The following is a 17,774-nucleotide window of genomic DNA, read 5'->3' on the forward strand; positions in this document are numbered from 1 at the left end:
GATTGATTGAAAGGGAGGATATCAGCCATCAAAGTTATCTCTGCAAGGGAGCTAGCACCCCGGGGAGATAGAAAGCTTGGATCGGTTTTCTGCTTCGTGTGGATACCCGTAGAGGCCGGGCACTTGAACGGCTTCAAGCGAACCTTCATCCTAAACCACGATCATCAGTTTGTGGTGATCATCTACCCGCACAAAGGTGAAGATATGATCTTCTAATGCTATTTAAAAGTTTTTAATCCTTATCTATCTACGAACGATTTTTAAACAACGTTCATGCGATGAACGGTTAATCCCGCACATGCCTCTTCCGCTACATCTGAATTTTTTAAATTTCAGCGGCATGATCGGGATTTTCTAACAGTGGTATCAGAGCCTAGGCTTCGTAGATTAAGGTAAGGATTAATTATTAGTAGGCTTATTAGATCTGAAAATTGAAAGATCATGCATGCTGAAAATTTTCTGCATGCAGATTTTTTCTAGGGTGCTGATTTTTGCATGCTGATTTTTATATGATAAGATGATGATTCTAATTGCATTGTTAATGAGATTACAAAGTTTAGAATCATGATTAGCATGATCAGCAACCTATGTCATGAGATAATCAGTTAGTTTTCAGATCTGAAAATTATAATTGCTGTATGTGGTGATGATCATAGGATTCAAACCCTTTTGGTATTAAATGTAAAGACCTGCGATGTGATCTGCAATGTCATGTAATTTTTTAGATGCTTGCATGCATCTTATTTGATGTTTTGAGAGGCCTGCGTGCCTCCTAAAAAAAGATGTAATTTATTATTATTTTTATTTTACATCTGGTTGTATTTCTGTGATGTGATGTACGTCAACGATCAAGTTGAAGACAAGCATGAGATGAACAGGGGTCTAAGCGGTTGATGGCGATTAGATCAAGAGTTGGTCAAGGATCGAATCAAGAAGGCTTGGAACCAATTCAAGAGTTGAAGACCAATTGATCGATTGACGTGCATGTGCTTGTAATACGACCTAATTAGAATCCATGATCATCACCTATTTAAAGTTTAGCTTTATTTTGATGCTGCGATTATAACTGCCTGTGATGTGCCGTTTGCATGTGATGTGAATGAAAGCTGGGTAGATAGGTTTACATGTGATGTAACAAACCCAATTGAGACCTAAATTAAAACCTCCTCAATCAAGTCGAGAGGGAACCAACATGAGCAAGTCATATTAGACTAATTGATTAATTGGTGTCTAGGAAAGCATGAAAGGTGGTTACTTAATTAGGACCTTACTCTCTGAGTAAGGGGAGCCTCCCACCTGCTTACCTGGCCAATTGTTCGATTATCTCTTATGAAGAGCTCAAGTTGCAAACACTAAGACCCGATTAACCAATATTAAGTCAATAGGTCTTCCACTGTAGTAGAGCTGCTAAGGCCTTTCTGATGTTGATTTGTCTCGGCTGGATACAGTGGTCAAGTTGCATCGGGGGGCTGGACCTCTCTATAGACATGAGATGTTGTAGGGTAAAGGTGGGGTTGGGCACCAATAACTGTTAGGTGAGGACCCAATGACGACTTTATTCCTACGGTTATACGGTGGGTCTGACTTAACTAAGAAATGAGACCAATAACTGTTAGGTGAGGTTTTCATGGCTTAGAGACCAAGTTATACTGCAACATGCTTGAGAAGCATTGTACAAGAGTTGTACATTCATCAATCTATGTGTCACCAATAACTGTTAGGTGAGGTGGCATGTAAATCGGTGGGACCGCAGTACCCACTAGAACCCTAGTCGTGTGGGATTTCCGTTTTCCTACCAGGGGAGTGTGAGGAATTCGAGAAAATAGTGGGAGTTACATTTGTTCTAAAAGACCTTAGAATAGATTAGGATCAAGTACAAAAGTCTAACTAGAATCTTTACTCTCTGAGGATTATAAAGTCAGCTTCTAGACTCTTAACTCATATCCTATAGAACAACCGTTTGACCAAACTCAAGTATAAAGATTGGCTCAGCAAATTTCAAAAAAAAAAAATCGTTTTGAATTATGAGAAATTCGGATACATGCTAGACCATGGAATCCCCGTGTTACCAATCCGTCCGATCACTGATCAGCGTAAGACGCTTGTTAAGTGGAAGAACAATGACAATAAAGTTAGGTGTTGCACAATGGCATCCATGTCCAATGCATTACAATGCCAGCATGAGAACATGAAGACTGCCAGGGACATATTAAATCACCTACAAGAGTTGTATGGTGATCAGAGTCACGCAGCTCGGTTTGAAGTGTCCAAGAGGCTCTTCAAAGCCAAGATGCACGATGGGCAGTATGTCCATGATCATGGTTTGACCATGATAAAGGACTTAAAGAAGTTTGAGAAGCTCGGCATGACCATACACAAGGAATTACAAACGGATCTGATCCCACAATTCCTTCTAGCTTCATATGAACAGTTTATAGTAAATTACCATATGAACAAGATTGTATGCACCAAAATAGAATTGTTAAATAAATTGGTAACTAACTTAGGGACCTTGAAGAGGTTCAAGGGGCATCGTTTTCGCTGTCAAGTTGATTTCTACTTCCAAGAGAGAGTCTATTTGGAAGAAGAAAAAGCCTGCGAAGAAACAGAAGACCGAGAAAATGCCAAATGAGGAAGTTCCAAGAAAAGGCCAATTGCAAGGAAAAATGTTTCCATTGCATCATGGACGGCCATTGGAAGAGGAACTGTCCTACATACATGGGAAAGCATAAAGAACATAAAGGGTGATAGACCTTCAGAAGGTATATCAGAAATGCTCAAGATACTTAGGGACTGTTACCTATTGCTAGCAGAAATTTGATTTCTGTATTTTATTTAGCACAGAAAGATTTTTATTTGAAAAATAAATTGATTCAACATGATTTTATGATTGACAGTCTCTATCACATACATATGGATGTATCTGTGAATATATCTGAGCAAACAGTGAATACCATAGGATCTAATAGATCCAAAAATGAGATAAATCTAAAGTATTTGTGGCACCTCAGGCTTGGCCATATAGGAGAAGACAGAATAAACAAATTGGAGAAATATGAGCTTTTGGGCTCATTGACTTTCGAGTCATATTTGATTTGTGAATTCTGCCTTCAAGGAAAGATGGCCAAATTATCCTTTGTAGGACACAGGGAGGTCCACTAAAATACTTACCCTAGTACACACTGATGTGTGTGGCCCATTCGATGTGCAGGCTAGGGGTTGTAATTTTTTACTTCATTTTACCGATGATTACTCACGGTATGGATATGTGTATGAGACACAAATATGAAACTTTTGAAAGGTTCAAAAAGCTTAGATATGAAGTAGAAAAATAAGCACAAAAACTCATTAAGGTTCTTCGATCAGATCGAGAAAGTGAATACCTTAATGGAGAGTTTCGTGATTATCTCAAGGAGAATGGTATAGTTTCATAATGGACTCCTCCTGGTACACCTCAGCTCAATGGAGTGTCAGAGAGGAGGAATCGGACTCTATTGATATGGTCCAGTCCATGATGAGCTTCACTGATCTACCTTTGTTTCTTTAGATAGATGCCCTATTTTCAGCTATTTACTTGTTGAATAGAGTTCCCTCTAAAGTCCATTCCTACCGCACCATATGAGATATGACATGGTAAGAAACCAAGATTTGGGGATGTCCAGCCCACGTCAAGAGACTACAGGCAAACAAGTTAGAGGCTAGGACCATAAGTGCTCGTTTTATAGGATATCCTAAAGAGTCATTAGGATACAATTTTTACGTCTCAGAGGATCACAATGTGTTTGTGAGCCGTCATGCCATCTTCTTGAAAAACCAGTTTATCCTTGATAGAGGCAATGGGAGGAAAATTGAGCTTGAAGAGAAAGTCTCTGAAAAGCAACGAGTCATGGATTCTATCGAACCCATTCATACAGAGCCACTACACGATGTCCCTCGACCACCTCGTAGATCTAGTAGGGTCTCCCATCCTCCCGATAGATACTTAGGTATACTAGAAGAGGATACCAAGGAAATGTTCCTAGTGGGAGATAGGGATCACACGCAGGATCCCAAAACCTACGACGAGGCGATATCTGATATCGATTCCGAGAAATGGCTGGAAGCCATGAAGTCAGAGTTAGACTCCATGCATTCCAACCAAGTCTGGACCTTAGTAGATCCACCAGAAGGTATTGTACCTATTGGATGCAAATGGATCTACAAAAGGAAGATAGGTTCGGATGGAGAGGTAGAGACCTATAAGGCAAGGCTTGTGGCGAAAGAGTATAGTCAGCGCGAGGGCATTGACTATCAGGAGACCTTTTCACCTGTAGCCATGCTAAAATCCATCCGAACATTGCTTGCCATTGTAGCATTTCATGATTATGAAATCTGGCAGATGGATGTGAAAACAGCTTTTCTGAATGGATATCTTGATGAAGACATCTATATGGAACAGCCTTTGGGTTTCACTTTCAGTGATGGAGATCACAAGGTCTGCAAGCTGCAAAAGTCCATCTATGGACTAAAGCAAGCATCTCGGAGTTGGAACACTCGTTTCGATGATGCAATCAAAATGTTTGATTTCATCAAAAACGAAGAGGAACCATGTGTTTACAAAAGGGTTAGTGGGAGTGCTGTTATATTTCTCGTACTGTACGTGGACGACATCCTCCTGATAGGGAATGATATTCCCATGCTAACCTCGGTCAAGGTCAGGTTGTCAAAAAGGTTCTCCATGAAAGACCTTGGGGAAGCATCCTATATTTTGGGAATAAAGGTCTATAGAGATAGATCTAAAAGGATGCTTGGCCTATCACAGAAGATGTACATAGAGGAAGTGCTGAAAAGGTTCAGCATGGAAAACTCTAAAAGGAGTCTCTTACCCCTAAGGCATGGAATTAATCTCTCCAAGAAGATGTGCCCCAACACATCTGAAGAGATTCAACGCATGAGCAAGATCCCCTATGCATCAGCAATAGGGAGCCTCATGTATGCCATGCTATGTACATGACTTGATATAGTACATGCTGTGAGTGTCACGAGCATATGTCAATCAGATCCAGGCAAAAAGCACTGGATAGCTGTGAAGAACAGTCTTAAGTACTTGAGAAGAACTAAGGACATGTTCTTGGTCTTTGGAAGAAGATCAGAGTTGAAGGTAGAAGGATGCACACATATTGATGATAGAAAGTCCACATCAAGATATGTGCAATGGTGGTTCAGTAAGTTGGAAGAGTTTCAAAACAACCAATCATTATAGATTCTACCTTAGAAGCTGAATGTTAAGCCGTATCTAAGGGTGCAGTGGAAACCTTCTAATTAAAAGTTCATTGCAGAGTTAGGTGTAATGTCATTAGATGTCATAACACTTTACTGCGATAACATTGGCACCATAGTACTAGCTATGGAGCCAAGGTCTCATCAGAAGTCCAACCACATAGAGCGGCGCTTCCACCTCATACGCGACTATATTGAGAAGAAATATGTAGAGGTGCAGAGAGTAGACTCCGCGGATAACATGGCAGACCCGTTCACTAAGCAGCTAAGTCAGCAAAAGACTGAAGCCCACCTTGAGAAGATGGGGCTTAGATATATGACTGATTGGCTTTAGTGCAAGTGGGAGATTGTTAGATGTATGCCCTAGAAGCCAATCTGGCTGACACATTGTTAATTCTAGGGACATAATTTTGTACTTGACTATTTATTATTGAATAAATAAAAGGCATCTTTTTATTCATATTAATTATGTGTCTATGAATCGTCCAAAAAATTAATAAGATGATGATGCATATTCTCAAGAGTTGAGAATTTGAGCCATGTATCATTGGTGATTAATTTCTAAATGCTCCTGATCAATGGATCATCACGAGGACGGTGATCGATCCGATCAGTGCACAGATCACTTTCCTTCTGGATGGACGAGACTTGAGTCCACAGTGTAGGGACACTGAAGTGATAGTGCAGGTGCTTGTTAGAGAACAAGGGTACTGAGCGTGACCAAGACAAGAAGTTACTTGGACGTCTATCCACTCGTCAGTGACTTGCTTGATGTTGCATTAGTATGACTGGTCCTTTGACCTGCGGTGCTTCGGCTACTCACAGTGAGGTTATTGTAGTTTGACTACATGTATACATGGTCTCTAGTCATATGGGTCCTTGTAGTGTAGATTGGCTGCAGTAAGTTCACTGTAGGAGTAGGGTATGCACTTACATGGAATCTATCGACCTTGATAGAAGAGGAGTGATCCTATGTGATTTGTTAGACTGAGTTCTAAGACCTTGGCCAGGGCAGTAATATAAAGTGGAGAAAGAGTTTTCCACTATCGAACTCGAGTCAAATAAATCTTGACATATGACAGACGAAGGGGTTTGACGAGTTATCCATGACCTCCGTCCTGTAGGGATCCACGATAGAAGGACTGTATCACATGATAACTGCACCTAGAGGTTCATCATTCTATTCTACTGGGTAGCCACTACATGTTGCTAGGTGTCACTGGTGGATGGTGGGACTCATAGGGATTATCTCGATGATCGATAAGCCCTAATGAGTAGAGTTGGAATCGTTCCGACCCGTTGAAAGGAGTTTTCAATGATATTGTGATAGAGATCACAATATATCTCACTACCAGTCAGAGTAGAACCTATGGGGTCACACACACTAGAGGCATTGACCGATCCGATGGTTGAATCGTGATTAGGAATCACAAGTAATCAATTCGATTAATAATAAGCTGAAGAAGGAACAAAGAGAATTAATTAATTGGACTTAAAACAAGAGTCCTACTTGGAGTAGGATTCCTAGAGTCCTAATTGAATTAGGACTAGAAATCCTACCTGGACTGAGATTCCTACTTGGACTGGGATTCCTACTTGGACTGGGAATCCTATTTGGAGTAGGACTGGGATTTCTACTTGGAGTAGGATTCCTACAATCCTAATTAGATTAGGAGTTTTGAATTAAATTTGGATTCCTACTTGGAGTAGGATTCCTAGAGTCCTAATCGGATTAGGACTTCGAATTCAAATTAGAGTCCTAATTGGATTAGGACTAGAATTAAACAAGTCCTAATTGGATTAGGATTTCTTAAGTCCTAATTAATTATTAATCTAATGAATCAACATGACTCCTAATTGGATTAGGATTGAAGAGTTCAATTGAGTCATGGTTTATTCAAGTTCTAATTGGATTAGGACTAGCATAGATTGAACCCAATTGATTCATGATTTGGACTAAACCAAATAGGAGCCCTAGATGCCTTTATAAGGCTTTGAAAGGAGGTGCCCTAATGATAAGTGAAGCCCTCCTCCTCTCCATCACATGGCCACCCTCCTCTCCTCTCTTTTCAGCCACCAACAACAAAGGGAAGAAAAGGATCTTGGTGGCCTCCTTTTTCCTCCACCGTTTGGTTCCAACGCAAGGAAGAAAAAGAAGGCTGCAGGGCTTCGTTCCTCTTCTTCTCTTCATCCTTCTTCTTCCTCCTCCCAAGCACAATCAAGGATTGATTGAAAGGGAGGATATCAGCCATCAAAGTTATCTCTGCAAGGGAGCTAGCACCCCGGGGAGATAGAAAGCTTGGATCGGTTTTCTGCTTCGTGTGGATACCTGTAGAGGCCGGGCACTTGAACGGCTTCAAGCGAACCTTCATCCTAAACTACGATCATCAGTTTGTGGTGATCATCTACCCGCACAAAGGTGAAGATCTGATCTTCTAATGCTATTTAAAAATTTTTAATCCTTATCTATCTACGAACGATTTTTAAACAACGTTCATGCGATGAACGGTTAATCCCGCACATGCCTCTTCCGCTGCATCTGAATTTTTTAAATTTCAGCGGCATGATCGGAGTTTTCTAACGCCCTGAGCTGGTATGGGATGGGGCGATGACGGGCGTCGATCTCGCCCGCAAATGGAGGAGAAGAAAGGAAAGAGGTGACTGGCTCCGGCGAACAGGGAGGGAAACTCCTCCCCTATTAGTCGGGCAAAATAAGAAAGAAAAGGATGTGATTCGTTTCATGGTTAGCCATTTAAATAGATAAGCAAAAGATAACCATTTAACAACCAAGGTGAATTTCATCCACTAACAAGGAATGGCTAGGATGAGTCTCTTTATATTGACAAAATAATAATAATAATAATAATATATCAATTCCTAAAAGATATTTTGCTAAATAGAGACAATATGTGAAGAGAACCGTGACCGAAAAGACGACACAAGTGCTGCCACACCTCCACTTGCTAGATTATGGCCCGCACCATAGCTTCGGTACCGTGCACCACAAGAAAATCATCACACATCATGGTCAGCTCTTAAGAAACCGTGTTGCAGCGTCCCTCGAGTACACATAGGTAATGGACCGAGTGCGCTCTAATACCATGTATCACAATGCAAGATCTCACCCAAAAAAGCTAACCAAAAAGTATTTTTTTGATTCCTTAATCCTGTATAAGTACGCAAGATCTTTTTGGCGAATAACCGATGTGAGACTAAACACATGCCCACATGATTCCTCACAATTTAATCCATCCCTCCCAGCTGGTGGCTCGATCAAGAATCCCCTGCCAAGAATGGCAGGTCGCTCGAGGTTGTTGGTCTTCAGAATCCTCCTCGCTCGCTACCGAGGATGGAAAACCGGGTGGGAAGAAAATGGAATGGAAACTGAGGAGGGAACCAGCCCATTTCAGCTTGGGATGGCAGTCATGATACGGCACTCGATAGCAATGGACGTAGAAGGAGGATAGAGACAGCCCATACTAGGTCGAAGGAAAAGGCCAGAAAGAAGCATTGTTCAGTTGCAAGAAACTATGGGAAAAGAATATTTCCCTTTATATTTGAGATCTCTTTGGCTGTCCTATGTCCAAATTATGGTCAGTAAAAAATCAGTGCGCTTTGTACGTAGTTTGCTTCCTGTTGTGGCGAAGAAAATCTGAATTTAAATGCGTCCAAATTTGCGTGATTCTTAAATATCCGATAGTGGAAGGAAGGCCAAAGAGGAGAGACCGTGAGTTATGGACGATTTATAATATCCCTAGGGACCTCATTAACTTTCTGTTGGAAAATGTGATCTCGGCCTGTTAAAATCCTTTCGATGAAATCTTCCAGCATCCAAATACTCCCTTACAGAAGCATGAAGCTGTCTTATTGGCGGTACATGCATGATGCATGCACCGTCCTTATTGCTTTCCTGACGCTGGATTCCTTAGGTCGTTCTTATTAGAAATTAACCTTATAATTACTACGTTCGGTGAGAAGGATGGTCCGTTCGTCAAGTCTCCGGGAGTACCAGCTTGGAGTGGAATAGCTCGAGAGGTGCCGGTCTCCACTGCTTGTTTCTTTTCTTCACTGTGGATTTTTTGTGGGGGAAGGAAGACATGGACTGCTGAATGCCCACCGTTCACACTCGCTTTGACGAGCTATTTGACGTAGGTAGCTGTTGCACTATAGCATATTTTACTACTAATTACGACGTGAAATATTGTTACCCTTATCCCTATATAAAACTAGAGACAATATTGGGGCAGGATGTCCGATTTCAGTGTGGAATCAAGGCTACTCGAACCCATGGAGAGTAATGGCCATAGCGTCTCCAGGCTTGTCGAACCACTTCCTGAATTCCCCTGCAAGGCAATCAGAATTTTTCAAAGCAAAATGGAGTAATAATATTAAGGAACTTATCCTTACCATCAATTAAAATTGGACAATGATTAGAAGCATAGTAAGCCACATGACATTGACACACCTCCTTTGATTCGGAAAATAGATCCATCCACTCGTCCGAAGGTAGCACACGGTATAATATTTCTTAAATACGAGCAAGATGCGGTTTATTGTTGCACCAAGTGTAATTTGGATCCTCAAAACCCAGGCCAATCAGGCCATTAGGTTGAAAGAATTTTTTTAATTTCCTTAATATTTATGTCAATATGAAAGGCCTTGTGCTGCCACTAATAATACGGTTAAAATTGTCGTCTATTAAATTGATGTCAAAGAATTAAATGATATATCGCACTCTAAACATGATCTTCTAATATTTTAATCCAAAGTGTAGTTTTTTGTTTTTTTGAATGCAGAAGCACTGGCAAAATATATTGAAAAATTATTTTAGTGGATCATATTTTCTCTAACTTCAACTCATGCTTCTGGATTTTTTTTTTCGGTTTTGAAAAGAAATGGCCAAATTGGAGTTCAGAACCATGGAAATTGCTGAATTTTAGACTCAGGGAAGAAACCAAAATCAAATCTGAAACCGAGTTCTCAAACCTTGGTTGACACTTGATGCTCATACTACCCAAGCTCGCTTATTTATCTGGTTAACTTGTGCTAGTTTTCTCAGTCTCCCAAAGCCTTTTTCACCCTTGTCTTTTGTTAAAAATGTGGGAAGCTCAATCTGAAATAGAAATGCTAGCTTGGATTCAGGAAACATGATGCTAAATTCAGGATGCAAGCCCCTTTCTGAATTGAACTTGTGTGCGTAAAATATTTTAGTTGAAGGATGGCACAAACCATTGTGCAGTACTGTATGAATCATTTGTGATAGGTACACACAGAATAAGGCAAGCTGAGTTACAGCCCAGTGGTTCACCCCTCTACTTGAGAGGGGGTTTTGGGTTCAAAGCTTTGGAGGTATTTCCCAGGCGTACCATGATCATCAACTTGGAGAAATGGGTCAGCTAGAAGCTCTCTCGCAGGATGGAGACTATGATGAAGCATCCTCCCCTCAAATTGTACTAAAGGTTCCCTCCAGCAGGCTGTTCCTCTTGTATTGCCTCGGTTTCCTTTTTCTGATGGAGACTATATGATGAGAAACCTGCAGCTTTGAACTATGCTACCTTGCTGCACTCTCATTCTTTTCAGATTTTCTTTCTTCCGAGTCTCCTCTTCGCTGTCTCTCTTGCTAAGGAGTGGTTCTTGCGTGCCGGAACACCTCCTTTGTTACTCCTTTGAAAATCCTGTATACTTTCTCTACTCCGTTGTAACTTCACAATTTTGTTCTGAATAAATTTTGGTGGGTAATGTGGCACATCCCAAAAGAGTATATGTCCTCCAATTCATTGTAAAGCATGCATTAAATGTCAACTTTTGCTTTCTAAATACAAATTAATTTAGAGTCTTAACCTGGCACTGCATGGTTAGCACTCCCAATCCAGCGACCTGTCCTTCCTAATATTTTCCGAGACAAGCAGAATATGGAACCTGTCATGGGCTGTAAAAATGTGCCGTGACAGAGTAACCATTGATTGTTTATTCTCGTTGTGCATTCATTGTTCGCAATTATATATTCATGATTGTATTTTTCAATGGACAACTGGGATTTCTACCATTGTTGTCAATGTGCACATTAAAGCAGCTGGATTGCGTAGTGGAAGGGGCAATCCCGTGAGGAGCTTGAAGATGGTTGGACTTATCAACTATTTGAATGTTCTAGGAGTAGCTCGCCTTGCCAAGACTTTCTACTGGGAAATGGCTGCTACCCATCTCTGTGGAGGTTTGCTGACCATTTGAATTTAAGTTCACAACCTCCCCTCCCCATTGTATCTCTGAGGCACCGTCCGACAGATAACGGAACAAGGAAGAAGGCCAGTAGCCCAATGGAGATTGATTCCCATACTGCATCCACCAATTCCCCGATTTTGGATCCTGCTCAAAAAATGAGAACCATATAAACATTCATTATTAATTATAGGTGAAAAGTTAAAAAAGTAATTAAACATGACTATTGTAGTTTTGCTACACTGAGAGTATGTGATTTAGGACAAGAAATAAACATCTTGTGAATCTTTTGTTTTTACCTTCCAGACAGACAAGGTGATTTAATTACTACAAGAAACCTGAACATTAGCGACGCTTTTTTTTTTTTGGCTATTAGCGACGCTTAAAAGCGTCGGTAGAGTGGAAAAATATTTCCCTTCCAATTTAGCGACGGTTTAAAGCGTCGCTCTTTCCCGACGCTTTAAAGCGTCGCTCTTTCCCATTTACAAAAAAAATTACCATTTGCGGTCTGCATCTTCTCCTCCATTCAGAAATACAAACAACCTTCCTGATCGGTACCTTCATTCCATCCGTGCAGAGTGGTTGGGTTTGGCTATATAAACAATTTTTTTTTCCAGATCCGCCGATGTGGGACTAAAATGAGGTGATTTTTTGGCTTCCGACGACGCCTTTTAACGACGCTTTTAAGCGTCGTTAAAAGTGTCGTTAATTACATATTAACTTCGACGACGCTTATAAGCGTCGTCATTAGCCGACGCTTTTAAAAAGCGTCGGTAAATGTTGACGAAAAATTTTTTTTGCCGACGCTTGAAATAAGCGTCGGCAAATAAGAGTCGGTAATGTCCTTTTTTTGTGTAGTGTCATATTGGCGTCCACCATAGCTAGAAATGGGGTAGACGGTGGCACCCAATGCAATCTCCTTGTCGACTTGAACGAACCCAGAGCAGAGTAGGTTGTGGCGGCCTGTTGAATGATAACCATCATCCTGAAATTTTTAGGGTAAAATATAAGAAGACACCCAATCTTTATACTTTTTATAAAAACAACTCATATAGGACAAGAGAAAAATGAAGGAATATTAACTTACAGTCCAGTAGGTAAATAGCCTTGTTTTATTATCTCCATATAGAAATGCATACACCTGATTTTTTTGGGGACCAAAGAGCAACCAGCTGAAGATAATTAATGCATGAAGAGAGAACTTTCAAAATTTCATATAATTAAAACTACTTTCTATTTATTCAAAATTGAAACAATAATATACATGCCAGCCACAGCTTCGATGGTATTGAGAAGTTCTTCAGGATCCCCAATAATCCAAAGTTGAGACAGACTGAACTCATTTTGCTGTTCCAGTTTCGGGTTCCACACATTCATGGTTGCCTTTGCTCCATAATACTTATCTCCCTTTACATAAACAATTGCATGCTGCTCAAGAAGACCCACGAACAAACATAAATGAGAAAGACGAAGGAGCAAAGGGAAAGAAATGGAAAAGTAAGAGATACAAAGCTGCTACTAAGATACATGGTCTCTATTTATATTAGTGAGGTCTGCTCTCGAACAATCCACATCAAATTCCCCCTTCAGTTAAAATAAAACTTAGCTCTCAAATTAGATATCACTAGTTGAAATAAATATGAAAAAAAACTAAAATCCTAAAAGAGATAGATCTCTTCTTCTATATTGACTTTGCTTTCAGTCGCTCTATCTAATTTTTCCTAAATCGGAACATACGGCTGGTCAAAATCTATCCCAAAAAGAAAATTTTTGATTTGATCGGCCCATTTCGTATTCCAAACAATAAAACTGGTCCTGACCATCCATTTCAAACAGTAATCCATTTGAAAAAAAAGACACATCATCTAAATCGAGTATTGTATGACCAAGTTATAACTCCGAAGTTTGACACATGATTTAGCTTCTCGATGCGATCTCACTACTGGACCATGTCTAGTCTAACCTATAGTGGCCAAAGTAGTTCACATTGAGTTTGATAATCCTCCTGGATCAGAGAGTTTGTTTGAAGATTGCATGGTAATTTTAACTCCAATTTTACTCAACTTTTAGGTGGTGAAACCTGGTAGTTTGTTCTTCAACTTTAATGGCTTGCCGCGTTGATTTCACCTCTTGTTTAATTCGATTTAGCATACCCACTTCAAGAGATTTTCTTGGCTTTTTGTTAAAATTCCACCCCATATGTGATGATATTGATATATGGGGATCTCTAGCTTTAGAAGAAATGCGCTCTATATTCCCAATATTTTCACAATGGTGGAAGTTTTGCCTGAACCGAATGCAGTGGCGGTTATCCTCCAAGCCGAAGGATTTCCATAACAAGATTCTCTCTCTTTCTTGTGGGCTATTAAATTATTTTCATATTGATTATTGACTGTGTGGCTTGATTGTTAGTGCTCGATGATTTTGATAATTTACTTGAATATACGGAAAGAAAAATATTTATTTTTGTTGTCCACCGATTGTTCGCAATTATTTTTTTCATTATTGGCTTTGCCCAACAAGATGGAGATACAAAAAGCTACGCCCTTCTACGTACATTTAGGATTTCTACCAGGACCCCCATAGTAGATGTAACCATTGTTCTTATAGTGCACATTATAGCAATTGGATCGGGTAGCGAAAGTGCGAATCCCTCGAGGAGCTTGGAGATAGTTGGACTTATCAACTATTCGTATGTTTTTGAAGAAGCTCGCCTTGCCAAAACCTTCTTCTGGGAAATGGCCACTTCCCATCTTCGTGGAGGTGTGCTGACCATTTGAATTTAAGTTCACAACCTCCCCTCCCCATTGTATCGCTGAGGCACTATCGGACAGATGAGGGAGTAAGGAAGAAGGCCAGTACCCCACTGGAGATTGATTCCCATACTGCAGCCACCAATTCCCCGTTTTTGGATCCTACTCAAAAAATGAAAACCATGTAAACATTCATCTCTATTTATAGGTGAAAAGTGAAACTGTGATTAAACATGACTATTGTAGTTTTGTTATGTTGAGGGTTTGTGAGTTAGGAGAAGAAATAAACATTTTATGAATCTTTTGTTTTTACCTTCCAGAGAGACAAAGTGATTTCATATTGGCGTCCACCATAGCTAGAAATGGGGTAAATGGTGGCTCCCAATGCTACCTCCTTGTTGACTTGAACGAACCCAGAGCATTGTAGGTTGTAGCAGCCTACTGATTTATAACCGTCACCCTACAATTTCATGGAAAAATATTAGAAGCCTTCCAATTTTTCATAATTGTTGCCTTATGTTGTCTGACGTCGAAATCAGGAATGTCTGTGGCACCTCATCTCTATCATATAATTGACCAGAAAGAACCAAAAAACTAAAAATAATGAACAATATAAGATAACTTATCAAAAAACACTTGGAAGATAAGGTAGGACAACATAAGGAAAGAGGAAACTAATAGAAACAACACATAGAAAATACGGAAAAATGAAGAAATGTTAACCTACCGTCCAGAAAGTAAATAGTCTTGTTCTATGATCTCCATACAGAAATGGATCAACCTGATTTTTTCCACACCAAAGAGTAACCGGCTGTAGTTAATTAATGCATGAAGCGAGAACTTTCAAAATTTCATATAATTAAAACTACTTTCCATTTATCCGAAATTGAAGCAATAATATACATGCCAGCCAGCTTCGATGGTATTGAGAACCTCTGTAGGACCCCCAAGAATCCAAAGTTGAGACAGACTGAACTCATCTTCGTGTTCCAGCTTCGGGTTCCACACATTTATGGTTGCCTTTGCTCCATAGTACTTACCTCCCCTTACATAAACAATTGCATGCTACTCAAGAAAACCCACCAACAAACACAAATGGGAAAGGTTAGAGATACTTCACTCCAAGGTTACTCCTTTTCATAAATTTTCAAAACTATATACCTCATGCCTATTATTATTCCTGTTGGATTCTATAGAAGTTGGATTTGGGATTGTCCTACGCATGTTCTTTCCAAATCTTTCGATAAAGCTAGCCCTCGGCACATCGCCCTTCTTAGTCCTCCTAATAGGGATGGTGTCCTCTGGGCACCTCCCATTTTGATGCCAAAGTTGAGGTATGGAGCTAGTTTCCATCTTTGATGCCACCCTCTTCTCATCATATAAGCCTAATGGGTGGAAACTTGGTCTCATCTGAAGATTTTGCATAAAGTGAAGACAAAGTAAAGAGACTGCTAGGTGTAAACATTAAGTGAAAGGTGAAGGACTTGAAAAGAATAGAAAGTGTGAAGGGAAGAGAGCACACCTGGATAGTATGGTTTTTGAGCGAAGGATGATCGAAGGCTGGCTGATGAGAGATATGGACACAGTCTATGATATCCCCATCCGGGCTCTTTTTAAAGAAACAAACATTAGAGCAAATGAAACCACAAATTAAGAAGCATAACAGTGAAAAATGCCAAAAAAAAATAAGTGTGATAGAAGAGAAAAATTACAGTAGAAACTTGATGGGATTGTACTGAACCAACAAAAAAGGTGAAAACAAAAAATATTTCAAAATACATTTCTGATTAAAAATAATTTATAAAATCTTCTTAAAACTCTTTTACAATGAACAAAAAATGTTTTCTTACCAAAAAATCAAAAAAAAAAGAATAATTGAAAGAATAGTGGGATGGTAGACCTTGATGCTTTTGACAGGTTTATCCAATCGAATCAGGTGTTGCTGCACCTCGAACTGCTCGATTGTAGCCCACACTCTAGCCATGATGCAAGATAAGCAAATCATCACCAGCAATAGTGCGACCAGGCCATGGCTCATACTATTGTGCACCTCCATAGCCCTTTCTTTCAAACCCTTTCAATGAAAATAAAAACATACACCATCCAATATATATATAACAAACTTCTTCTTCCTGGTTGCCTATTATATATCAAAGAATATCTTACTTATATATCAAAGAATATCTTACTTAAATTAAATGCCACAGATTCTGCTTAATTTTGTGCATTAATTGAAAAAGCTTATCTGATTATCAAATTAATTGTCCATCAATTGTTTCCTCCATAATGAAGGATTTTCATAACAAGATTTTCTCTCTCTTTCTTGCGGGCTATTAAATTACTTGAATATACAAAAAGAAAAATATTTATTTTTGTTGTCCATCCATTGTTCACATCATCCTTCTTGGTCCTCCTACTAGGGATGGTGCCTCTTCTTTCCGTATCTTTCGACAGAGCTGGCTCTCATCACATCATCCTTCTTGGTCCTCCTAATAGGGATGGTGTCCTTGGGGCACCTCCCATTTTGATGCCAAAGCTGACGTATGGAGCTAGTCTCCATCTTTGAAGCCACCTCATTCTCATCATCTAGGCCTAATGGGTGGAAACTTGGCCTCATCTGAAGATTTTGCACAAAGTGAAGACAAAGTAAAGAGATCCTGTAAAGACCTGAAATTGGGCCCGTTCTTGGGCCCAATGAACTGAAGTCGGCAATGGATGCCGACTTCAGTCTGTTCATCGTGGTCTTCCCACGATGAACACGCCGGCCGAACGGCCAGCGGGATCTCCGCCCCACCCCCCCTCTTCCCTCTTCCCCTCTCTCCCTCCCTCTCTCTCTCTCTCTCTCTCTCCCTTTCTCTTTTCTCTGAGAGCCCATCCCTTCCCATCCCTTCCTCTTCTTTTTCCCCTCTTTTGAGAAGATCGCCGGAGCCTCGTCGTCCCCGGAGCCGCCATCGCCGCCGGGGAAACACTCGTCGACGACCGGAGGTGAGCAAGACAACATAGACCTATTTTTTTTGGATTTAAGGGGAGAGAAACGATGGGAATCAGTGGGTTTTACTTCCCCTGTTTCGGGGAAGTTCCTTTTTGGGAGATTCGGCCGGCCGACGGCGGCCGGCCGGGGTCAATTCGGGCCGAAATAGATTCGGCCGGAGGTGGATGAACGGGGGCCGGGCCTTCCAGCCCCGGCCTCTCTCTTTCCTTCCCTTCTTCCTCCTTTTCTTCCTCTCCTTCTCCTCTTCTTCTTCTTCTCTTTCGCCGCTCGTGATGGTGGGGTAGCCGACGGCGGCTAGCCGAGCGCCGCCGCCGAGGGCCACGGTCGACCGCCGAGGGCCGACCGGAACCACCAACAACCCTCCTCCCTTCTTCTCCTTCTTCTTCTTCTTCTTCTTCTTCTTCTTCTCTTCTTCTTCTTCTTCTTTATTCAGCCTGGGTTTTTTCCTTGCTTTGAAATCCGTGCCTTAAGGGTGAACCAGACTTTGAACCGGGTTTAAATTGTGAACCGGTTCCACCTATTCCATGAATGGGTTTTGTTATGGTCTGATCAGA

The 17,774-nt window shown here is 40.6% G+C and overlaps 1 protein-coding gene across 1 annotated transcript; it reads right to left on the bottom strand.

Annotated features, from left to right (window-relative positions):
- Positions 1 to 13,907: 13,907 nt before the first annotated feature.
- On the bottom strand, positions 13,908 to 16,363 carry LOC103723770 (protein neprosin-like). Its single transcript, XM_039122788.3, has 7 exons — positions 16,129 to 16,363; positions 15,751 to 15,837; positions 15,390 to 15,638; positions 15,132 to 15,293; positions 14,956 to 15,009; positions 14,542 to 14,688; positions 13,908 to 14,390 (listed from the first exon to the last, which is right to left on the bottom strand). The coding sequence occupies exons 1-7, from the start codon at positions 16,282 to 16,284 to the stop codon at positions 14,025 to 14,027; spliced, it is 1,221 nt and encodes a 406-aa protein (XP_038978716.3). The 5' UTR covers positions 16,285 to 16,363; the 3' UTR covers positions 13,908 to 14,024.
- Positions 16,364 to 17,774: the final 1,411 nt, after the last annotated feature.

Source organism: Phoenix dactylifera, chromosome 9 (assembly GCF_051530095.1).
Source record: "Phoenix dactylifera cultivar Ajwa chromosome 9, Ajwa_hap1_PhDact_Kaust_v1.1, whole genome shotgun sequence".
Taxonomy (NCBI): Eukaryota; Viridiplantae; Streptophyta; class Magnoliopsida; order Arecales; family Arecaceae; genus Phoenix; species Phoenix dactylifera.

Bases quoted from the DNA above. Each gene is read 5' to 3' on its own strand.
- LOC103723770 (XM_039122788.3), bottom strand. From the start codon at position 16,284: ATGGAGGTGCACAATAGTATGAGCCATGGCCTGGTCGCACTATTGCTG. The intron at 15,294-15,389 runs GTATATAGTTTT...TTTCTTGAGTAG, and splicing joins GGAATAATAATAGGCATGAG to CATGCAATTGTTTATGTAAG. The intron at 14,689-14,955 runs GTAGGTTAACAT...ATGAAATTGTAG, and splicing joins GACTATTTACTTTCTGGACG to GGTGACGGTTATAAATCAGT.